The sequence below is a fragment of the Gopherus evgoodei genome, chromosome 1, assembly GCF_007399415.2.
Source record: "Gopherus evgoodei ecotype Sinaloan lineage chromosome 1, rGopEvg1_v1.p, whole genome shotgun sequence".
Taxonomy (NCBI): Eukaryota; Metazoa; Chordata; order Testudines; family Testudinidae; genus Gopherus; species Gopherus evgoodei.
In genome coordinates this window covers 339460405-339478395 of record NC_044322.1, presented here as the reverse complement: position 1 = coordinate 339478395, position 17991 = coordinate 339460405, and the positions used below count along the sequence as shown (strand labels likewise).

Below are 17991 nucleotides of genomic sequence, written 5' to 3'. Positions count from 1 at the left end.
GGGCTAGGTCAGTTCATCATAATCTGGAGAATGGGAACGTGTGAGGCCGCGGTGCCATCTAGCGGCCCTGGGAGAGATGGCCTGCTTCTGGACCTGTGTGGGCTGAGGTGAGTTATGAGCAAAATTTAGACAGAAGAATGTGAATGGAAATTGGGGGGGTCTTAAAAATTTATTAGCTGGCTGAAAAGCCATAAATGCACAGGACAACTTTGGGTGGATGATACTCAATGATTTCTTGGGGGAAAAACAATTTTTGATTTTTTAAATTTGAATTAAATACAGGTATAGAGTGTTAAACTAGCTTTTGACAGTAGTCTCTTCTGACAGTGCGGAGAGATTACTTTTGTTTTAGTTTATTCAAATAGTTTAGGTCAGTGTCTCTCAATCTTTCCAGAGTACTGTACCCTTTTCGGTAATCAGATTTGTCTTGCATACCCCTAAGTTTCACTGCACTTTAAAACTATTTGCATACAAAATCAGGCATAAACATACAAAAGTATCACAGCAAACTACAGAAAAAATGCATATTTCTCACTTTTACTGTAAAATTATAAAATTTATTAGAATATAAATAGTGTACTTAGATTTGAGTGTATAGTATATAGAGAAGTATAAACAAGTCATTGTATGAAATTTTAGTTTGTACTGACATCAGCAGGCTACATAAATTGCACTAGTGTAAAACTAGTCAAATATCTAGATGAGTTGAGGTATCCCTGGAAGACCTCTGCATACCCCCAGGGGTAGTTTACCTCTGCTTGAGAACCACTGGTCAATGACTAGTTAATTCAAAGTTCAGAAGCCAATTCAAAGCTTGTTTTCCTCTTCCATCTGTGAATAAAAACAAGGTCTGAGAGAATGAGCTACCAGTTCTAAAATCTTGAAGAACATGGTGACCAGAAACAATCAGTTCAATTCACTAACTACAGATATTTCTGTTGTTTAATAAATGAGTTAGTTTTATATGTAAAACATGTTTTCATAATTTTTAAATAAACTTTTATGTATCAGTACAGCAAATGTACTTTTATTTAACTTAAAAAAACATTTCTGTGCATCTAATTGTTTTAATTCCCATCCAGATAGAGCGTGACACAAATCACAAAAAATTAATCAGTTAGGATACATCATTCACTGTTTTCTAACGTAAAAAATTAAGAATCTGAATAAAAGTAAATTAAGTAAATTGCTCAAATTAATCTCTAATTTAGATATAGTTTTTATTCTCCTGGTTAGCAAAAAAAGCATGAAATTTAGTGTGTATTTAGGTGCAAATCAACATGTTTTAATGGTTACCAACCAAGAAAAAATAACCTTTCTTTAGGAAAATAACTAAAAAGTACAATTGCAGAACAAGATTAAAATCAATTATTTAACTTAATTTAAATCACCAAGCAGAAAACCTTATGATTAAATTCAGTGATTTAAATCATTTTGATTTTAAATCAATCCATCTGGACACTAGACGTTATTGAACATCCTCCTCAGTTAAAATCAGCTGAAAAGTACTTCATCTTCCGTATGTGATATGGATTCCTACCATCCTTCTTTCCAAATATAGAACAGAAATATTTATTGTACACTTCTGCCTTTTTTGCATCATTATGAACACTTCTACCATCTCAGTTTAGTAATGAGCTCATACCATTGCTACGGTTTCCTTTCTTCCTGGGATACTTAAACTCTTTTTTGTACTTACTCTTGCCAGCCATGGAATATTGTCTTTAGCTTCCTTATCAACATTACACACTCCATAACTTCTAAAATATGCAATTTGCTATCTGTGTCTCCCTCTCTACATTTGCTATATATTGCTTTTTTATTTCTAACTGTTCCCTTCATATGTCCACTGAACCAGGCCATGATAGGGGTGGATTGATTCCAAAAGTAAAAGTTTTATAACTATTATAACATGAGTTATCAATATCAGATGTCAACATATGCAAAGTAAATATTCTTAAATAAAACTTTAGGTTCTCAGGCAGCATTTTTCTTACTTTGCCTGCCTGTAAATTTTGATTATTATAGTTGGAAATATTTTCTAGTCAGTTTGTGTATGGTCAAATCAACATTTACTGATAAAAATTGAATACTTTCAAGTCTAAAAATATGCTTAATCAAACACAAGTCATTGAGCTCAATGCAGGGATAACAGGATGAAATTTAGTGCCTGTGATATACAGGAGGTCAGACAAGATGAATTAATGGTCCCTTCTGGCCTTAAAATTTATGCAACTAATTCACACCTAGTCACTTATCTAATATGTCTTCTAAAGTGTGGTAGTTCAGCATGCAAAAGTCAAAATGAAAACAATGTCCCAGTCCCAGAAGCTTGTAGCATTTTTAATTTCTTGCAGTAGGTAGACATGCTCCCCTTTCCTGTCCAACTTCCTAAAGATTTCCAATGCCCCTTAAAATCTGACCTATGAACTGCATGATCCAGGAGTAATTTGGGGGTTAAATAAAATGTCTAAGCATGTACATGCAACTTTCATTTGGAGATAATTATGCTGTAATCCAGTTCAAACAGGTAAGAGGATCCTATGTGTGGCATTTAAATGGTTTGAGTAGACTAGCACTCTGACCCTCCTCAGAGAATAAAAGACAGCTTCTAGAATTGGATAAAGCCATTGGAGTTCAGTATGTCTAATTCTAAAATACTCTGTATACGGCATAATATATTGTCTTACTGGACTTTCTGAGACTTTGGCAGTTGATTGAGGAAAAATAATGCCAAAAGGAAAACCACAGGATATAGTTTCACCCAAACATCCCAGCTCAATGTGGCTTTGGTAGATGTTGCTCACCCTTTGCAAGAAGTCTCACTGAACCCCATTTTTTTGCATAGAGATACTTATCCATTTTAATAGAAGGTATATAACCTAATAAATAAACTCATTATTAATTATTGTCAATTTCTTAAACATGAACAACTCAACTAATTTTTAAAAGTTGTATTTATACAGTCATTCACATTTGTCTTTGTTGACCAAAGGAAATAAAATGTTATTACAATGTTGTGCTACAATTTTGTACTTCTAGCAAATATGTTTATCACAAATGTTTTTGAGCATGAAACTGAATTAAAAAGAAAACCATTTGTACTCTCAGGCTAATTACTGTTTATTCCATGACAGTAACATCCTAGGGGAGAGAAAAAAGCATATGATGCCCAAATCAGACTTTAATCTACCAGGATAAAATATTGCAAAATGAACTTGGACCCTTTTTTTTTCTTTCTAATTTGTCAAAGGCATTTCTAGACTTTTGCATACAGAGAGATTTTTGTCTGGGTAAAATTATTGAGAGCTGGAAACATTAACTCATTTGCTGACTGGAAAATGTATTCTTCATGCACCTTGTACGGGTTGTATTCATCATAGACTTTGACTTTTATTAGGTAAATTTTATTATGAACTTAGCATTTGTTTTAGAGAAATATCTTCCCTGTGGAGCAACTAACTCAGCCATTTTGGCAGGGACAGAAAAATCAAGGAGAAAAAACCAAATCCATGGAAGAAGAGAAGGAGGAAGCAGAGAGAACACAAGGGACAGCAAAACTAGGTGGAAGGGAGGAAAAGAAGGGCATAAACAGAAAAGAAGAGAGAACAGCTGGAAGAACAGAGAGTGCTCTGATTTGTTGTGATCCCTTGTCGTGATCCCTTCCTCACCTCCCCATGAAGGGCCAGACCCAAATGGAGGATGGGGGGAGAAAAGCCAGAAAGAATATAGAATGAAGGAAGGAAATAGGGATGGTAAAATAAAAATGACATGATGCATGTAGCACTTAGATAATAATGTTTATGCACATAAGTCACTTTCTCCATTTCACTGTGTGGTCCCCTGGAGAACACTCAAAGCTCTGTTAGAACAAATTCTACTTTCAGCTGCACAAGTCTGAGTTGAGTAATTAGATTATAACTGACTTGAAAAATCTGAATGCATAGCTGAACAAATTTGGAGTGCGGAGCAAGATGATGGCAAAATATTGATTAGGTGACTTGAGGCAAATTATTGCTTAATACTAGACATAACTAGATTGATGCTGTTGACCACAAAGTATTGCTGACAAGGATGTGGTTTCTAGTAAGGGTAGATAGTGTTGCTCATGTGGCTGTGCAACTTTTTAATTGTATCGGACAACTCTGATTGAAATAAATGACAAGACTCCCACTGACTCCAATGATAGCTGGATCAGGCCTTAATGAAAGCTTCCTGTGGGTAGTTATTGGCAATTGTTCTTCTGCTTCTGAAATCCCTCTTATGCAGAATACCACGGGGCATTATTTTGCCATCCTTCTTGTTGAATGTATATGTGAGGCAATTAGAAGTCCTGTTTAGCTCACCTCAGCTTGAAAGGACACAGATTCTACAGTAATATAAATAATAATAAATGGTAAAGGATACCCATGGCCCCAAAAGTGCCTCTGCCATCGTGTTTCCCCACTAAAGAAAACATTAATGACTTAGTAGACATGCCAAAACTGGCAATAAATGAAAATAAGACAAGTGTGCAATAGTGTCAAATAATTTAATTGTGGTAGCAGAACTCTATTTGTAGTGTGGTTGTGGTTGATTTTCAAAGGCACAAATGGGAGAGTTAGGCTTAACTGTCCTGTATGCCTTTGAAAATCTTCCCTATTATTATTGTCAGGTTTTATTATTTATATTGTGGTAGCATGTAGCGACCTCTGCCAGGTCAGGGCCCCATTGTGCTAGTCACTGTACATAGTAAATAACAGTCAGCCCGAAGAGTATACAATCTAAAAGATAGGGTGTGAGGTGGATGAAACAAGTTCATAGGGAGGTACAGTAACAAAAATAGGCTATTTTAGCACAGACTTGCTGCGTGCACAGTTTATAGCCAGTGAGTTGTGGTAATCTCAACCACAACCTGCCTAACCATTTTCAGATGGCAGTTTTCAATATACATAGAGCAGAGGGAAGATTATTCTTCAAATAATTATAGTGCATATGGGGTGCACATTTAGTTGTCTTGTGTCTTGGAATTTAGTCAGCTATCCATCTCTTTGTATTCTGCCCTGTTATAAAACACCCATGATTACCTTTTCAGTGATACTTTTTGAAAGTAGTCACGAATCATGTTACAGTGGCTTTAGTCCATTTTTACCTTTAGACCAGCAAATAAACCAAATTATTATAACTAAAAAAGAAAGGTTTCTAATCTTTAGGAAACAGCAGTTGTGCAGAATAACCACCTGCTCCTCTCACAGTTGGTACTAACATTTAGTAGTATTCCTTTTATGTTAAATGTTACAGCACCAAGATTTTAGGAAATGAAGAAAGCAAGCTGTCAGTGTAATTAAAATGTGTAATGAAACTTACTAAAATTGTCTTTTTGTTCTCCAGTACAACTTAGCGTTTTGATAATACAAGAAGTTAGATAAAAGAAGTAGATAAGATTTTGGATAAGGGAGGGCTTGGTGATAAGGCTACAATTTGTCTATGAAGCCACATAACATAACGTAATTTTTGTGTGTGTGTAATTTTGTGTCTTTTCAAAGTCAGAAAATTTGAAGCATCCTAACATGGTGTGGGAAGTGAAGACGAATCAAATGCCTAATGCCGTACAGAAACTCCTGTTTGTAGTGGACAAGAGAACTTCAGGAATGACTGAGTCATTGGAGTTACTGAAATGTAATGAGAACCTGCCATCTTCTCCTGGATATGCATCCTGTGATGAGCACATGGAGCTTGGTAAAGAATTTAATAGCTTTCTAAAAGTTACATAAAGGGCCCAATTCTGTAGTTGCTCCATGTGTGAAATTCCTGTTGAAGTCCATGCAAGTTACACACATGGAGTAACAGCAGAATCAGACAGAATTTTCCTCTTTCTAGATTTACTTTTGTTTTTTATTATTGCAGGAAATACGCATGGTACGATAGTTGATGTATCATGCCATCTTACAGTCCTAAGGCACAATGGTTTCCCTGTTTAGCCTATCCCCAGCTCCTGCCCCATTCACATACAAGCAGATGTTGACAGAAACTTGCTTTCTTAACTCAGGGCTGTAAGTTTCTGCTCACAACTTCCAGTGAAGTTCTTTTTGTTGGGGTAGAAGTACACAGACAGACAAAGCTTCACATCTCGTCTCTTAGGTCCAAGTCCAAATGCAGATTCTGGTCTAGAGGAACATTTAGCTTAATTGCTATCATGTTCAAGAAAAGCAGTATATAAATAATTGAATAATGTGTAATTAATAAAATATTCACGTTATATAAAGTTACACAGTAGTTCAGTACATGAAGTACAATAGTGTTATTAAATGACAGGAGTAGAGTGTATATTGACGGCAGTAAGAACTTAAATATCAAAGGGGGGAGTCTGATTTTGCAAGAATGTTTAAAATGTGAAGGCTACTGTTCATATGTATAAATAATTGCTGCGTTCATGGCTTCTGAGATATCTCTCTCCAGATTAGCTGTGAAACTTTGTCAGAAATAGCCCTGGATGTTTATAGTTTTGTATAAGCTTTCCTGTTAAAGCAGTTAGATTGTAGTGCTTGATATTCATTGAACATTTTAAGTGGTGTAGTGTAAAGACACAAATTAATTTACTGATTCATCAGGCTGAAACTGATGCTATTTCCCCCCCCCACGTTGTTCTAGTTAAATCTAAAAAATACTGCATTTGCTATCAGAACCCCTTTTGTATGTATTTATTTGTGTTCATGAAACTTGATCTTTGAAAGGATATGTTCAGTTTATTTTTTTATTAAAATTGTTGCCTAAAAGTAAAAATAGGAGTTTAGAAAACCATTCTATAGTGTCACATCTGCAGCCCTATATAAGTAATATAGATGAGAAAAGGATTTGAGAAGCACAGATAATTGCTATTTAGAAGTTTTTTTAAGTTACTGTGTCCCTTCTCCTTTTGTTCACCACAGATTCTTTTATCCATAATTAAGTAAAATTCAGCCAGGGGAAAAAACATGATTTCTTTTGTACTTGTTTGTAGATGATCTTCCTGAACTACAGGCTGTTCAGACTGATTCTACCCCAACTGCGCTCTTTCAGCTTGGTACAGATATTTCACATCAAGAATATTCAGGGCCTTCATGGAACCAGCATACCTCGAATAACAATTCAGAAAATGCTTATTCTTGTGAAAATGGGGTGAACTGGTTGACAGAACTGGCAAACATAGCCACTAGTCCACAGAGTCCTCTCATGCAGTGTTCTTTTTATAACAGGTACAGGCATTAATTTTGGTTCTTTTAGTTCCAAAATATGCAATATTGTTTATGTTGTTACAAACATTTCCTTTGTTCCTCAGAGGGCTCTATGTCCCAAACTGAAGCTCTGAGCATTCCCTATTTTAACCCTATTTTTGATCTTCCCATTCCTGCATGATAGCCACATTCCTTTCCCAGAATACAGCATGGGACTCCTTTTAGTGCCTGTTGCAGCAGCTTCATAATTGCCTTTGTGGGATGAAGTTGAACAGTGCTAGGCAGTCTCTCACCACAAAGAGATCAGAATATACTCATCCTGCTGTGGTGCTGTATGAGAGACTATAGGTATTTCTGCATTGCAATCGGGGTGTGTGATTGCAGCATGTGTAGACATACCCAAACTAGCATTGATCTAGCTAGATCAAAGCATGCTTGAGTATGTCTACAGGTGCTGCAATCATACCTCCCAGTTGCACTGTAGACATACCTTGTGTCACAAGCATAGCATGAGAGCAAACCAGACTTGTGGCAAAGGGTGCTTAGATTGAAAGCTGCTCTGCAGGTTTAGTTGGAATCTGGGGTGTTGGCTTGTTTCATGTGGCTCTCCAGTCTATGCAGTGCCAGTCCTTCCACATATGAGTGTGGGAATGAAGCAGCAGCAGCAGCAGAACTATGACAATATATTGTATTTTTAGATTAACTTCTCATTTGGGTAAGGAATGATCTTGTCATTTTTAAAAAACTTCCTGCATTGTTATTTCCATGCATACCTGGTTGTATTAGAAATTGGCTGAGATGCTAAGGAAAGGTATGGACCAAAGTCATAATTACAGGAGAAAAACTGAAAATAATTGTGTGATGAAAGCGTGAAGACTTCCATGGGGTATGGTAAATGAAGTGACTTATGGAGTAGAGGTTGCCTAGTGACTACATATATAGAAACTTAAGAACCCAAGTTAAATCATTAAACATGGGTATTAAATTGCTCCTACACAATGTGCTAAATGTCTGCCTATTTTGGATGTTATGATTTAATGATAAATTCAACTGTGTGTAAGGGAAAGCTGTGTCTGTATGTGGCTGTTTGTGTGTAAAATATGAACACAGGCAAGATGCTTATGCACAAAGTTTGGTTGTAGACAAAGAGTATTATCTTTTGGATTGAAATGTATATATGAAAAAGAATTGTAAAAAAAATCTATTTAGAGTAATATTAGCATAATCTTGTGATGCCAAAATATCAAGTTTTATTGTAATAAAAAATAATTTTTCATTGTAGATCATCTCCTGTTCATATAATAGCAACAAGCAAAAGTTTACATTCCTATGCACGTCCTCCACCAGGATCCTCAAAGAGTGATCCCAGCTTCTCTAAGCATCACTTAGATGAAACACCAGTCAGACATGAAAGGGTGAGTTGTCCCGAAATGCTTGTTAAAGTATGTGAAGAATCAGGACAGGCAGGCAAAAGTTTTTAGAAACAGAAGAAAGTACAAGAATAAAAATGTATACATGCCTAAAATCCTTCCTATTGTAAGCAGGGCTTTGGAGCGGAGCCCAGAGCTGGAGCCCAGAGCAGCTCCGGAGCAGTGGAGCTGCAGGTTTTTGCCTGGAGCGGAGCCGGAGCACAGCTCCAAAGCCCTGATTGTAAGCTAGATTCCCCATTATCATTTTTTTAGCACTAACATTGTGGCTGTACATGACACAAAGATAAGTCTGTTACCCAAAGAGATTACAATCTAAAACACAGAGTAGGAAATGCAGAGGAGGAAATAAGAAGTTCTTGTCATTTAATTATTGTATTTTGAACCTGCACGTGTTGATATTGTGAAAGAGCGATGCCTCAGACCTTTAAAGATATGAACAAAGGACCAGCCTCAAGATTATGCTCTACATTGCCATTAGCGTTCCCTCTAATTTTTTACGTCCATGTGCAGAAAGAATTTTATGTGCACCAGTATGGTCATAGGTGGGTTTGGAGTGTGGGAAGGGGCTCCGGGGTGGTGCAGGGGGGGTGAGGGTTCTTGGTGGTACAGCTCTGGGGTGGCATGAGGGGATTGGGGTGTAGGAGGGGGCTCAGGGCAGAGGGTTGAGGTGTGGGGGGTGCGGGCTCTGGGATGGGGCCGGGAATGAGGAGTTTGGGGTGCAGGCTGCCGTGGGGAGAGACGATTTCCTCTCACCTCCTCCCACTACCCCCCTCCCCGCCTTCTGTCACCACAGCAGCTCGGGGCTGGGTGAGAGGCGCCTCTCCCCGACTGCGGCAGCTCTGCTAGAACTGGGCTGGAGGAGGGGCTCATCTCCCCAGTAGCTCCGGCAGACCTGGGCTGGTGGCAGGGCTCCTCTCCCCGGCAGGGCAGCTCTGGCGGGGCTGAGAGGGGGCGGGGTACCTCTCTCCAGTGGGGCTGGGCTGGGCTGAGTGAGGGGCTCCTCTCCCCAGCTGCTCTGGCAGGGCCGAGGGAGAGGTGCCTCTCCCCGCCTGCCTGCACGGCCTTGAGAGGTTGCTGCACGACTCTGCAGAGAACATAGATTGCCATGTGTGTTTTTTAGCTTTAACTCCTGTCTGTTGGTCTTTGGGTCTGATCCTGTTCCCACTAAACTCAGTGTCAAAACTCTCATTGGCTTTAGTGGAAAGAGTATGACGCCCTGGAGACTGACAACATTTAGCTACATTGTGGGATGATGGGATGCATTGGGTTTTGCAGAAGTGTTCCCTGTAGCTGACTGAGGAATGGAGTTGAAGGGTTCTGAAAAAAAATGGTGTCTAGACTTTGGCCAGAAAGATGATGGTTCTGTTCCTCAAATAGTCAAGCATGAAACTGAGCACTGGTTCAGATTTCCTCCCCTTTCCTTGAGCCTTTGTATCCCTATTTCCAAGGAATCCTCGTTTTACAATTCTCAGCTTGAAGTCAATGTGTAAAAGTTAAGCACATGCATAAATATATTCAGAATTAGCCCTAAAGATGTGTTAAATCATTTTATATATTTTTGTTTTCTGAATAGGCAAGTAGTGAATCAGAGTCTGGTATTTTCTGCATGTCATCGCTTTCAGACGACGACGATCTAGGATGGTGCCATTCTTGGCCCTCAACTGTTTGGCACTGTTTTTTAAAAGGTAAAATAGCATTCATTGTAGGATCCTTTTTTTAATAACAGCTGCTTCTTTTGACAGAAACTTATTGACCTTTTCTTTTCAAATGTCAGGCACACGTTTATGCTTTCACAAAGGACACAACAAAGAATGGCAGACCGTTGAACATTTTGTTAGAGCTGAAGGTTGTGAAAATGAAGACGATTTAATGGGAACTTACAAGGTAGTTCTTTAATGTACTGAATCCTTTACAGTAACCGTAGCACAGTGCTTATATTGTGTGCAACATTATCCACGTCTTGTTGCATCAAGAGGGTTCTTTTTTTGGTAGATGCAGCTGTGTATCCTGCTTAGGTGTCTGTGTGCCCAGTGCACTGGAGCTGGGTAATTTTGCCTAGCAGTACCCATAGAAGACAGGTGCTCGTGAACCCTCTCGTGGCTATATAAGTCAGTGCTGCCATGACCCCCCTCAGTTCCTTCTTGTCATCTGTGGCTGGAGTCAAATTTCTGTGTGGTTCACAACCTCTCTATTTCTTAGTGACTTTTTCTAGTTTGTATATAGTTAATTAGTATCCTTAGTATAGTGTTAGTTTCATTTCTTGTTAGTTAGCATTAGTTGAAGTATTTCCCTGGGGATGCCCTTACCAGGATTTAAACATTATCTGTCATATAAGGAAGCAGTTCCCGTCAACAGTCCCCACACGCAGTGCTTGCTGTGCTTAGGCGAAGTCCATGTCAAGGAGTGTTTGTTTGCAAATTGTTTACGATACGGATTCAGGTGGTGAGGGATCTTACTCTAAAGCTGCACCGGCTTGAACAGGCCATGTGACTTGCTTCAGCTCTGAGGCCTGCATTGGATCGGAGGTTGCCTTTGGGTTCTGAGAGGGCTGTCTGGAGCAGATGGAAGAGTTGTTCCCCCTAAGGTGCCCCAACGAAAAGATCAAATAAGACCAGTCGAGGCCATTCAAGATCATCCGCCTCCTCCAGAAGGAGCACAGACTAGCACAGTGTGAATGCCAATGTGCAGATTGGCGCAGGTTCCGTCAACCACTCCCGGGTACAGTGCAGGGAGGTCAGAGAACCCCTTACCATTGACTACGCTCTGGCCACAGGGCATCCATTGAGTTTGGTACCGACAAGGGCAATGGTGGCACTGACTGTTTCTGCGCTGGTGGCCTATCAAGTGGCTCCTCTGGTTTTCTGTCCTGAGTTTGTCCTTGCTCCAGGTCTTTGTCAGGGCTTGCATTGTTTATAGCCCCATTGGCTAAGCAGGCAGCTGAACCTTTGGATCCATCAGCACTGCACCCCAGTGTTTCCCTTCTACAATTGGTGGAAGTGGGGCTGGTGCCAGACTTGGCATCAGGAAACTGCTTCAGCTCCCCTGCGGTTGGTACTGCACTCACCACCTTCCACTTTGGGACCATCAGTCACCTCGGTACATCTGCCAACTTTGTGGTGAACCAGTGCTTCCAGCTCAGAACACAGTGGAGGCATATTTGGTGCCGGTTGTAACATTTCCACCATCAGCATCAGTTCTCTCTTCATTCTGGGCTATAAATGAGTCAGACTTGTTGCTCGCCCCCTTTGGGCTGGCTCCACCTTTAATCTCCGGAAGCCCGGCATTCCTTGGTGTCCAGATCGGTTTCTTCCTTCTTTCCATTACCTTAGTAGCATTGGGGGTGGAGTGCTGTGGTTACCAGGATTGGTATGTGATTTGTGGTCAGGATGGGGCCCCTGGCCTGGCACCTACTGGCCACCAGTGGCCATACCAGTGGTCTCCCTGGAATCTGTGGGGCGCTTCTTGGTTGCAGAGGTCCATCTCCTCATCTAACTCTAAAGTGAGATCACCGTTGATCTGCCACAGGACCAGGCATCAGTGAACCTTTGCTTCCAGAGCCTCCAGACTTGTCCCATCCAGATCTGACTCTCCTGGATCAGGATCCAACTCTGGCAGTTAATGGCTTCATCTTTATCCCTAGACAATTCCATGGTTCCCGGCTCTTCCTCTCCTTCAGTACCAGAGGATTTCAAGGCATACCAGGACCTTTTGCGGCATGTGGCTGCTTCCTCGCATATTGAAGCAAGAGTTCCTTCAGGAGAATACCCATAAGTTGTTGAATATTCTGCTGCTATCTGCTCCTTAGAGAGTTGCCCTCCCTATTAATGATGTACTCATAGAGCCTGCTAGGGTTCTGTGGAGCAGTGGTTCTCAAACTTATTGGATTGTGCTGCCCTTCTTTGTATCTGTAGTAGTTTATGCCCCCTCACCGCCACAAGTACGTATATCAATATATGTGGTGGCCCGGGTGCTTCACTTGAACCAGTTTTTGCTTTGTTTTTCACTTGAGTTTTTTTTTTCTTTCTGTTGCATGAATGAGCCAATGATCCATTTTAATAAGGAGCAAAAGCAAAATTGCAATTGTGTTCCATGCTTACAATTAAATGTGAACGCTGTGTCGCAGCAAAATTAGTTAATGTACAGATAACAGTGACTTTGTATAATGCTATGCAAGCTTAACAGAAATCCATCAAAATGCACAGTGCCATCTAGAGTCAGATGCACAGCACCATCTGAGGACCTGATATGTCTGGAGGGATTAGCTTTGCTAGTTATTCATTGCTGTGGGTAAAATGTGCGCAGTAAGGTGTTCTTTGTTTTTTTGTTTGATTTTTTTTTTCCCCTAAAGCTTTCTCCCACCCTCCAGAATCCATTCTGTGCACCCCATGGGGGTCCACCGCCCACTTTGAGAACTTCTGCTCTGGAGCATGCTGGTTTCAGTACCTTCTATGAAGCACATGGAGAAACGTTGCTTTGTTCCAGTGCAGAGATTTCGGATTTGTACTTGCATAGAGCGCTAAAGTCCCTGGTTGTAACCATAGTGAACAATAGAGCCCAGGAGGGCAGATTTAAGTCCACTTCCAAGGATGAGGACATTGAATGGATAGACCTGATGGGTAGAAAGATTTAACCTCCTTTTCTTTGCAGATGCATATTGCTGTCCGAGTAAGATTTGTGAACTGGATATCTGTGTCTTAAGTTTACAGACCAAGTGCCCAAAGCCTCCAGGGAAGAATTTTGGGTTTTTATTACCTAAGGCTGCTTGGTGGCTAAGACTTCATTGGAGTCTGTGCTGGACATTATGGATACTTTGGCCAAAGTGATGGCCTCAGCAGTGACCATGAGAAGGACACCTTGGCTGCAAAATTCGGGCATTGCTCCCGATGTGCAGCAGACCATAGAGGATTTGCCCTTTGACAGCCAATATTCTGCACTCATTCAAGGACTCTAGAACTATTCTACCGTCCATGGGGGTGTATATCCCGGCAGTGCAGAGGCACCACTACGATGGGTGGCAGCAGCAGCAAAAGTATCATCCGTAGTACGCATTTGGGGAGCCTTTCCTTTCCCTAGAAAGGAGCATAGGTCCCAGAGAAAGAAGGCATTCAGGTCTGGGGTTCGGCCAGTTGACATGCCTTACCCTGCCTCCCTTCCACCCGCCCCCAAGTGCCAACTTTCATTCTTTTTAGTCTGGAGCAGTTTCCAGTTGTCGCTCCCTTCTCCCTGTCTCCTCCCTTTGGGGACAAGCTAACTCGCTTTCAAAATGCTTGGGGCTCAATCACCACTGGCAGGTAGGTCTTAAGCACCATCAAATCAGGCTGTACCATGCAGTGCCTTTCTATCCTCCGTCATAGAGGGACCCCTCTCATGAGATACTGCTCCTCAAGCAGATTCACACTGTTCTGGCTTTCGGAACGATGGAAGAGCTTCCTCCAGAATGCCACGGTCAGGGTTTCTATTCCCAGTACTTTCTGGTACCCAAATCCAAGGGAGAGGTAAGACCCTGTCTCAACCTTTGCAGCCTCAATAAATATGTCTGATACATAGACTGACCATTTGGAACTTCATCGATTATTCTCCCTGTGCTGTCTCAAAACGACTGGTTTGCTGCTCTGGACTTCGTGGTTACGATTTTGCCAAGCCACAAAAAATTCTTTTGATTTGTTGCAACAAAGCACCATTTCCCTTTGGCCTCTCCTCTGCACCTCAGGTTTTGACTATATGGTGACTGTCCCTCCAGAGGAAAGGAATCCACATCTTCCCGTATCTGAATGACTGGTTAATGAGAGACAGATCCAAAGAGGAAGACCTTTCTCATGTCAGCGCTACACTGCACTCGCTCAACCATCTGCGTCTCATCTTAAACACCTTGAGAGTATTTTTGCTGTATGACTTCATTCAGGTGATTCACTACCTTTGCTTTAGTCTGCAGTCTCAGCCTTCCATGAGATTGGATGTGCCTGAGGCTCTTGGGCCACACATTTTCATAGATGCAGGTGGCCCAGGTTGCAAAGTTGCATCTTTGCCCACTTTAGATGTGGCTCAGGACAGTTAACTATCTGATTCTTAACTCCTGGACTCCTTGCAGTGGTGGGCACTTCTGGAGCACATTTGTTGGGGCATTCCCTTTGTCTGGCCCTTACCAACCAGGTCTGTTGTCACCGATGCCTCCCTGATGGGTTGGTTCAAGATCTGTGGTTGGAGCAGGAGTCCTCACCATATATCAGCATTGTGGAACTTCGGCCCATCTACAGTGCATGTCACGCTTTTTTGGACTGTATCAGGGGCTCATGGATCACATACTTATCGACAATACCATGATGTATTATATGAACAGGCAAGAAGGTGCATATTCCAGGATGCTCTGCCAAGAGGAAGTCAGGTTGTGACAGCTCTGCATTGATGAGAGTGTCGCTCTGATAGCCAACCACTTGCCCAGTGTCCAGAATCATCTTGCAGACCATCTCAGCAGGAATTTTTACTTGAGTCACAAGTAGTCCCTGAAGACAAGTATCCTCCACGTCATCTTTGCAGTGTGGGGCATTCTGACAATCGACATGTTTGCTGTGAGGGACAACAGGAAATGTCCACTGTTCTGCTCTCTCAGTCCAGGCTCTCTGTCCAGCACTTTCCAGCTCAGCTGACAGTTGGCTCCTGTACACGTTTCCTCCAATCCCAGTCATCCTCAAGATGAAAGAGGACTAGGGCAAGCTAATTCTCATTGCCCCAATGTGGCCAAGGCGGCAGTATTGGTTTTCTGATCTCCTTATGTTGTCAGTTCAACCCCCCAGACTCCTTCCTCTCCAAACCAACCTGGTCGCACCTTACGTCCCCCACTGAGCTCCCTGCATCTCATGGCGTAGCTACTTTCTGGCTGAGTGAGGAGGAAGTGCAGTGTTCGGTAGCTGTTCCAGATTATATGGTAGGTCAAGTTGTCCCTTCACAGATGATCTCTAAATGGGTAAGATCTTGTATCAAGACTGCATATGAAATAACTTCAGCTATGTCTCCTCAGTGAGTGTGAGCTCATTCTGCAAGAGTGCAAGCAATGTCAGTAGCATTCCTTTGTGACATCTCAATATTGGACTTTCCCAGGACTGCTTCATGGTCATCCCTATGCACATTTATGAACCGTGATGCCATTATCACATCTTCCAGAGTAGATGCAAGTTTTGGTAGGGCAGTCCTGCAATTCTTGTTTAGTAGACTCCGAACCCCACCTTCTGGAATGGATACTGCTTTGACTCACCCAAGTGGAATACACAGCTGCATTTACTCAAAGAAGAAGAAACTGTTATTTACTGTATCTATGGTTCTCCCAGTTGTAATGCAGATGTGTATTCCACAACCCACCCTTTGTCCCCTCTGCACTGGAGTACAGTCTTGGTGTTCAGTGTGAAGGAACTGAAGGGGGTCGAAGTGGCGCCATCTCATACAGCCAGGGGAGGAGCTATGAGCACGAGGTGTAAGTGGGCCCCCGCCCCCAATATGGTGTGACAGATTTTTCATTACCAGTCTTCCTGAGGCCACAGTTGATCAGGCTGGGGCCAAAGGATCTTTTTTGGAGAGGAGATGATGAGGCACACCAAATGTCTAAATTTTAAAGCTTTATTGATAAAATAGTAAAATAACAGCAAAGAGTGCTGAGAATGCTGTCATGTCACTCGGGGAAGATAGAAAGCGTTAATGCCCCAAGCCTTAACCCACTCTCATACTCACACATGCATGACCCAGAGTGGCCAAGTCTGGGTGTAACATCAGAAGAAGAGGGGGTTGGGAAGGTGGATGGGAGTGCTGTCCTGGGCCCAGGTCGTCCAAGGATCTGCTGTGCTCTGAGTGTCTTCAGCTTTCAGGAGGGTTTTAAGTCCTGGGCTCCTTGAGGTGAGGGTTCATCTGGGGAACTCTGCTCCTGGTGCTCTTTGTGCCAGTCCAAACCGGCTTTCTGTGGTCTCTTCAACTTTTCCCAAAACACACCGGTTTCAGGGCCGTGAGACAGTTCTGTTTGTTCCTGGCTGGTCTCGCTCCTTTTCCTGGCCCCGCATTTTGTTTGACAGCTTTCCTTTCTCACGGCTGGGGAAGGTGGCGGATGGGGTTTGGACTTCCCCCCCACTTCTGTCTTGGCAGGTAGCAGCTGGCCTTGGGCTGGAGTCAGCTTCTTCTCTTGACTGAGATTGCTAGCTGCAGTGTTGAGTTAACCTGTTCTCTGCATTCTTCTTTCTTCTCCCCCTCTCTTGGCCTCTCGGACTCCTGCAAAGGAATCTTCCACTCTCCACTCACACCCTTTAACTCTCCCCAAAATGCTTTGTGATGCTTGCAACAGCATTAGCAACATACAGTGTTGATCTACCTTCCTAGGGGACTCCCTAAGGGGAGGGGGCCATTGGGCTGTGACAATGGTACTGCTAGGCAAAATTCTCTGGCTCTGGTGCGCTGTGCACACACACACCTGAGTGGAATACACGGCTTCATCACATCTCGAAGTACCACAGTAGGTAACCATTGCTTGTAAAAGATGCATATTGAGTCTGTCCACTATAGTGTCTGAGCACCCGAACATAAAACAACTGAAAAGAGTACCTATAGATGTGTTCTGAATGTTGCATAATCTCTTATTAATTTGTGGGGTTCTTCTAACCCTTTGAATGCTGGTATTTTTCAGTGTGCCAGAAAACTGATATATTTGCAGTATCCACAGTTTTAAATTTTTCTGAAAAATATGAAGCATATGTGTGTTTCTAGGACTATGGTTCTGATGGTTTGAAGTTGATATCTCACGAAGAAAGTATTTCATTTGGTGAGTCAGTATTGAAGTTGACATTTGATCCTGGTACAGTGGAAGATGGCTTGCTCACCGTAGAGTGCAGATTGGATCACCCATTTTATGTTAAAAATAAAGGTAGGAAAATATTGTATGTGTACAACAAAACTCTCAGGAGTTATGTAATAAATTCTTCTGAGACAATATCTGTAAATCTCATAACCATCTCCTGCAGTAGTTGAAAGCAGAAATATTCCCCATTCATGTTTCTCTAAATCTGCTTGAAAGAAATACCGGAATTTGAACAATAAAGTTGGTAGAAATGTTGTATGTGTTGTCTCTTCTTGAAAGGTTTAGCAAATACGATAGAGAGCACAGAAAAGGCAAAAAGAGAGAGAGAGAGCAAATAAGGGAGGCTACTTACGCTTCCTATATCTAAATGTGACACTTAAGGCTTGGCTACACTTGCAAGTTAGAGCGCATTAAAGCAGCCCCAGATGCACTAACACACGACTTGTCCACACTGACAAGGCACTTAGAGCGCCTGGACTCTGCAGCTGGAGTGCTCCTGGTAATTCACCTCCACAAGAAGCATAATGCTTGCTGCGCC

The 17991-nt window shown here is 41.9% G+C and overlaps 1 protein-coding gene across 2 annotated transcripts in view; it reads left to right on the top strand.

Moving 5' to 3' along the window:
* The window catches only part of HBP1 (HMG-box transcription factor 1), a 34673-nt gene that overhangs the window by 1126 nt on the left and 15556 nt on the right, over positions 1-17991 (top strand). The window contains exons 2-8 of one of the 2 annotated variants that reach the window (XM_030549334.1): positions 8-107; positions 5526-5718; positions 6980-7214; positions 8476-8608; positions 10197-10308; positions 10398-10507; positions 17363-17519. In XM_030549334.1, the coding sequence (XP_030405194.1) occupies positions 5550-5718; positions 6980-7214; positions 8476-8608; positions 10197-10308; positions 10398-10507; positions 17363-17519 (916 nt within the window). In that variant the 5' untranslated portion in view covers positions 8-107; positions 5526-5549. The remainder of the gene's footprint in view (positions 1-7; positions 108-5525; positions 5719-6979; positions 7215-8475; positions 8609-10196; positions 10309-10397; positions 10508-17362; positions 17520-17991) is intronic. The other variant, XM_030549279.1, reaches the window with a different exon arrangement.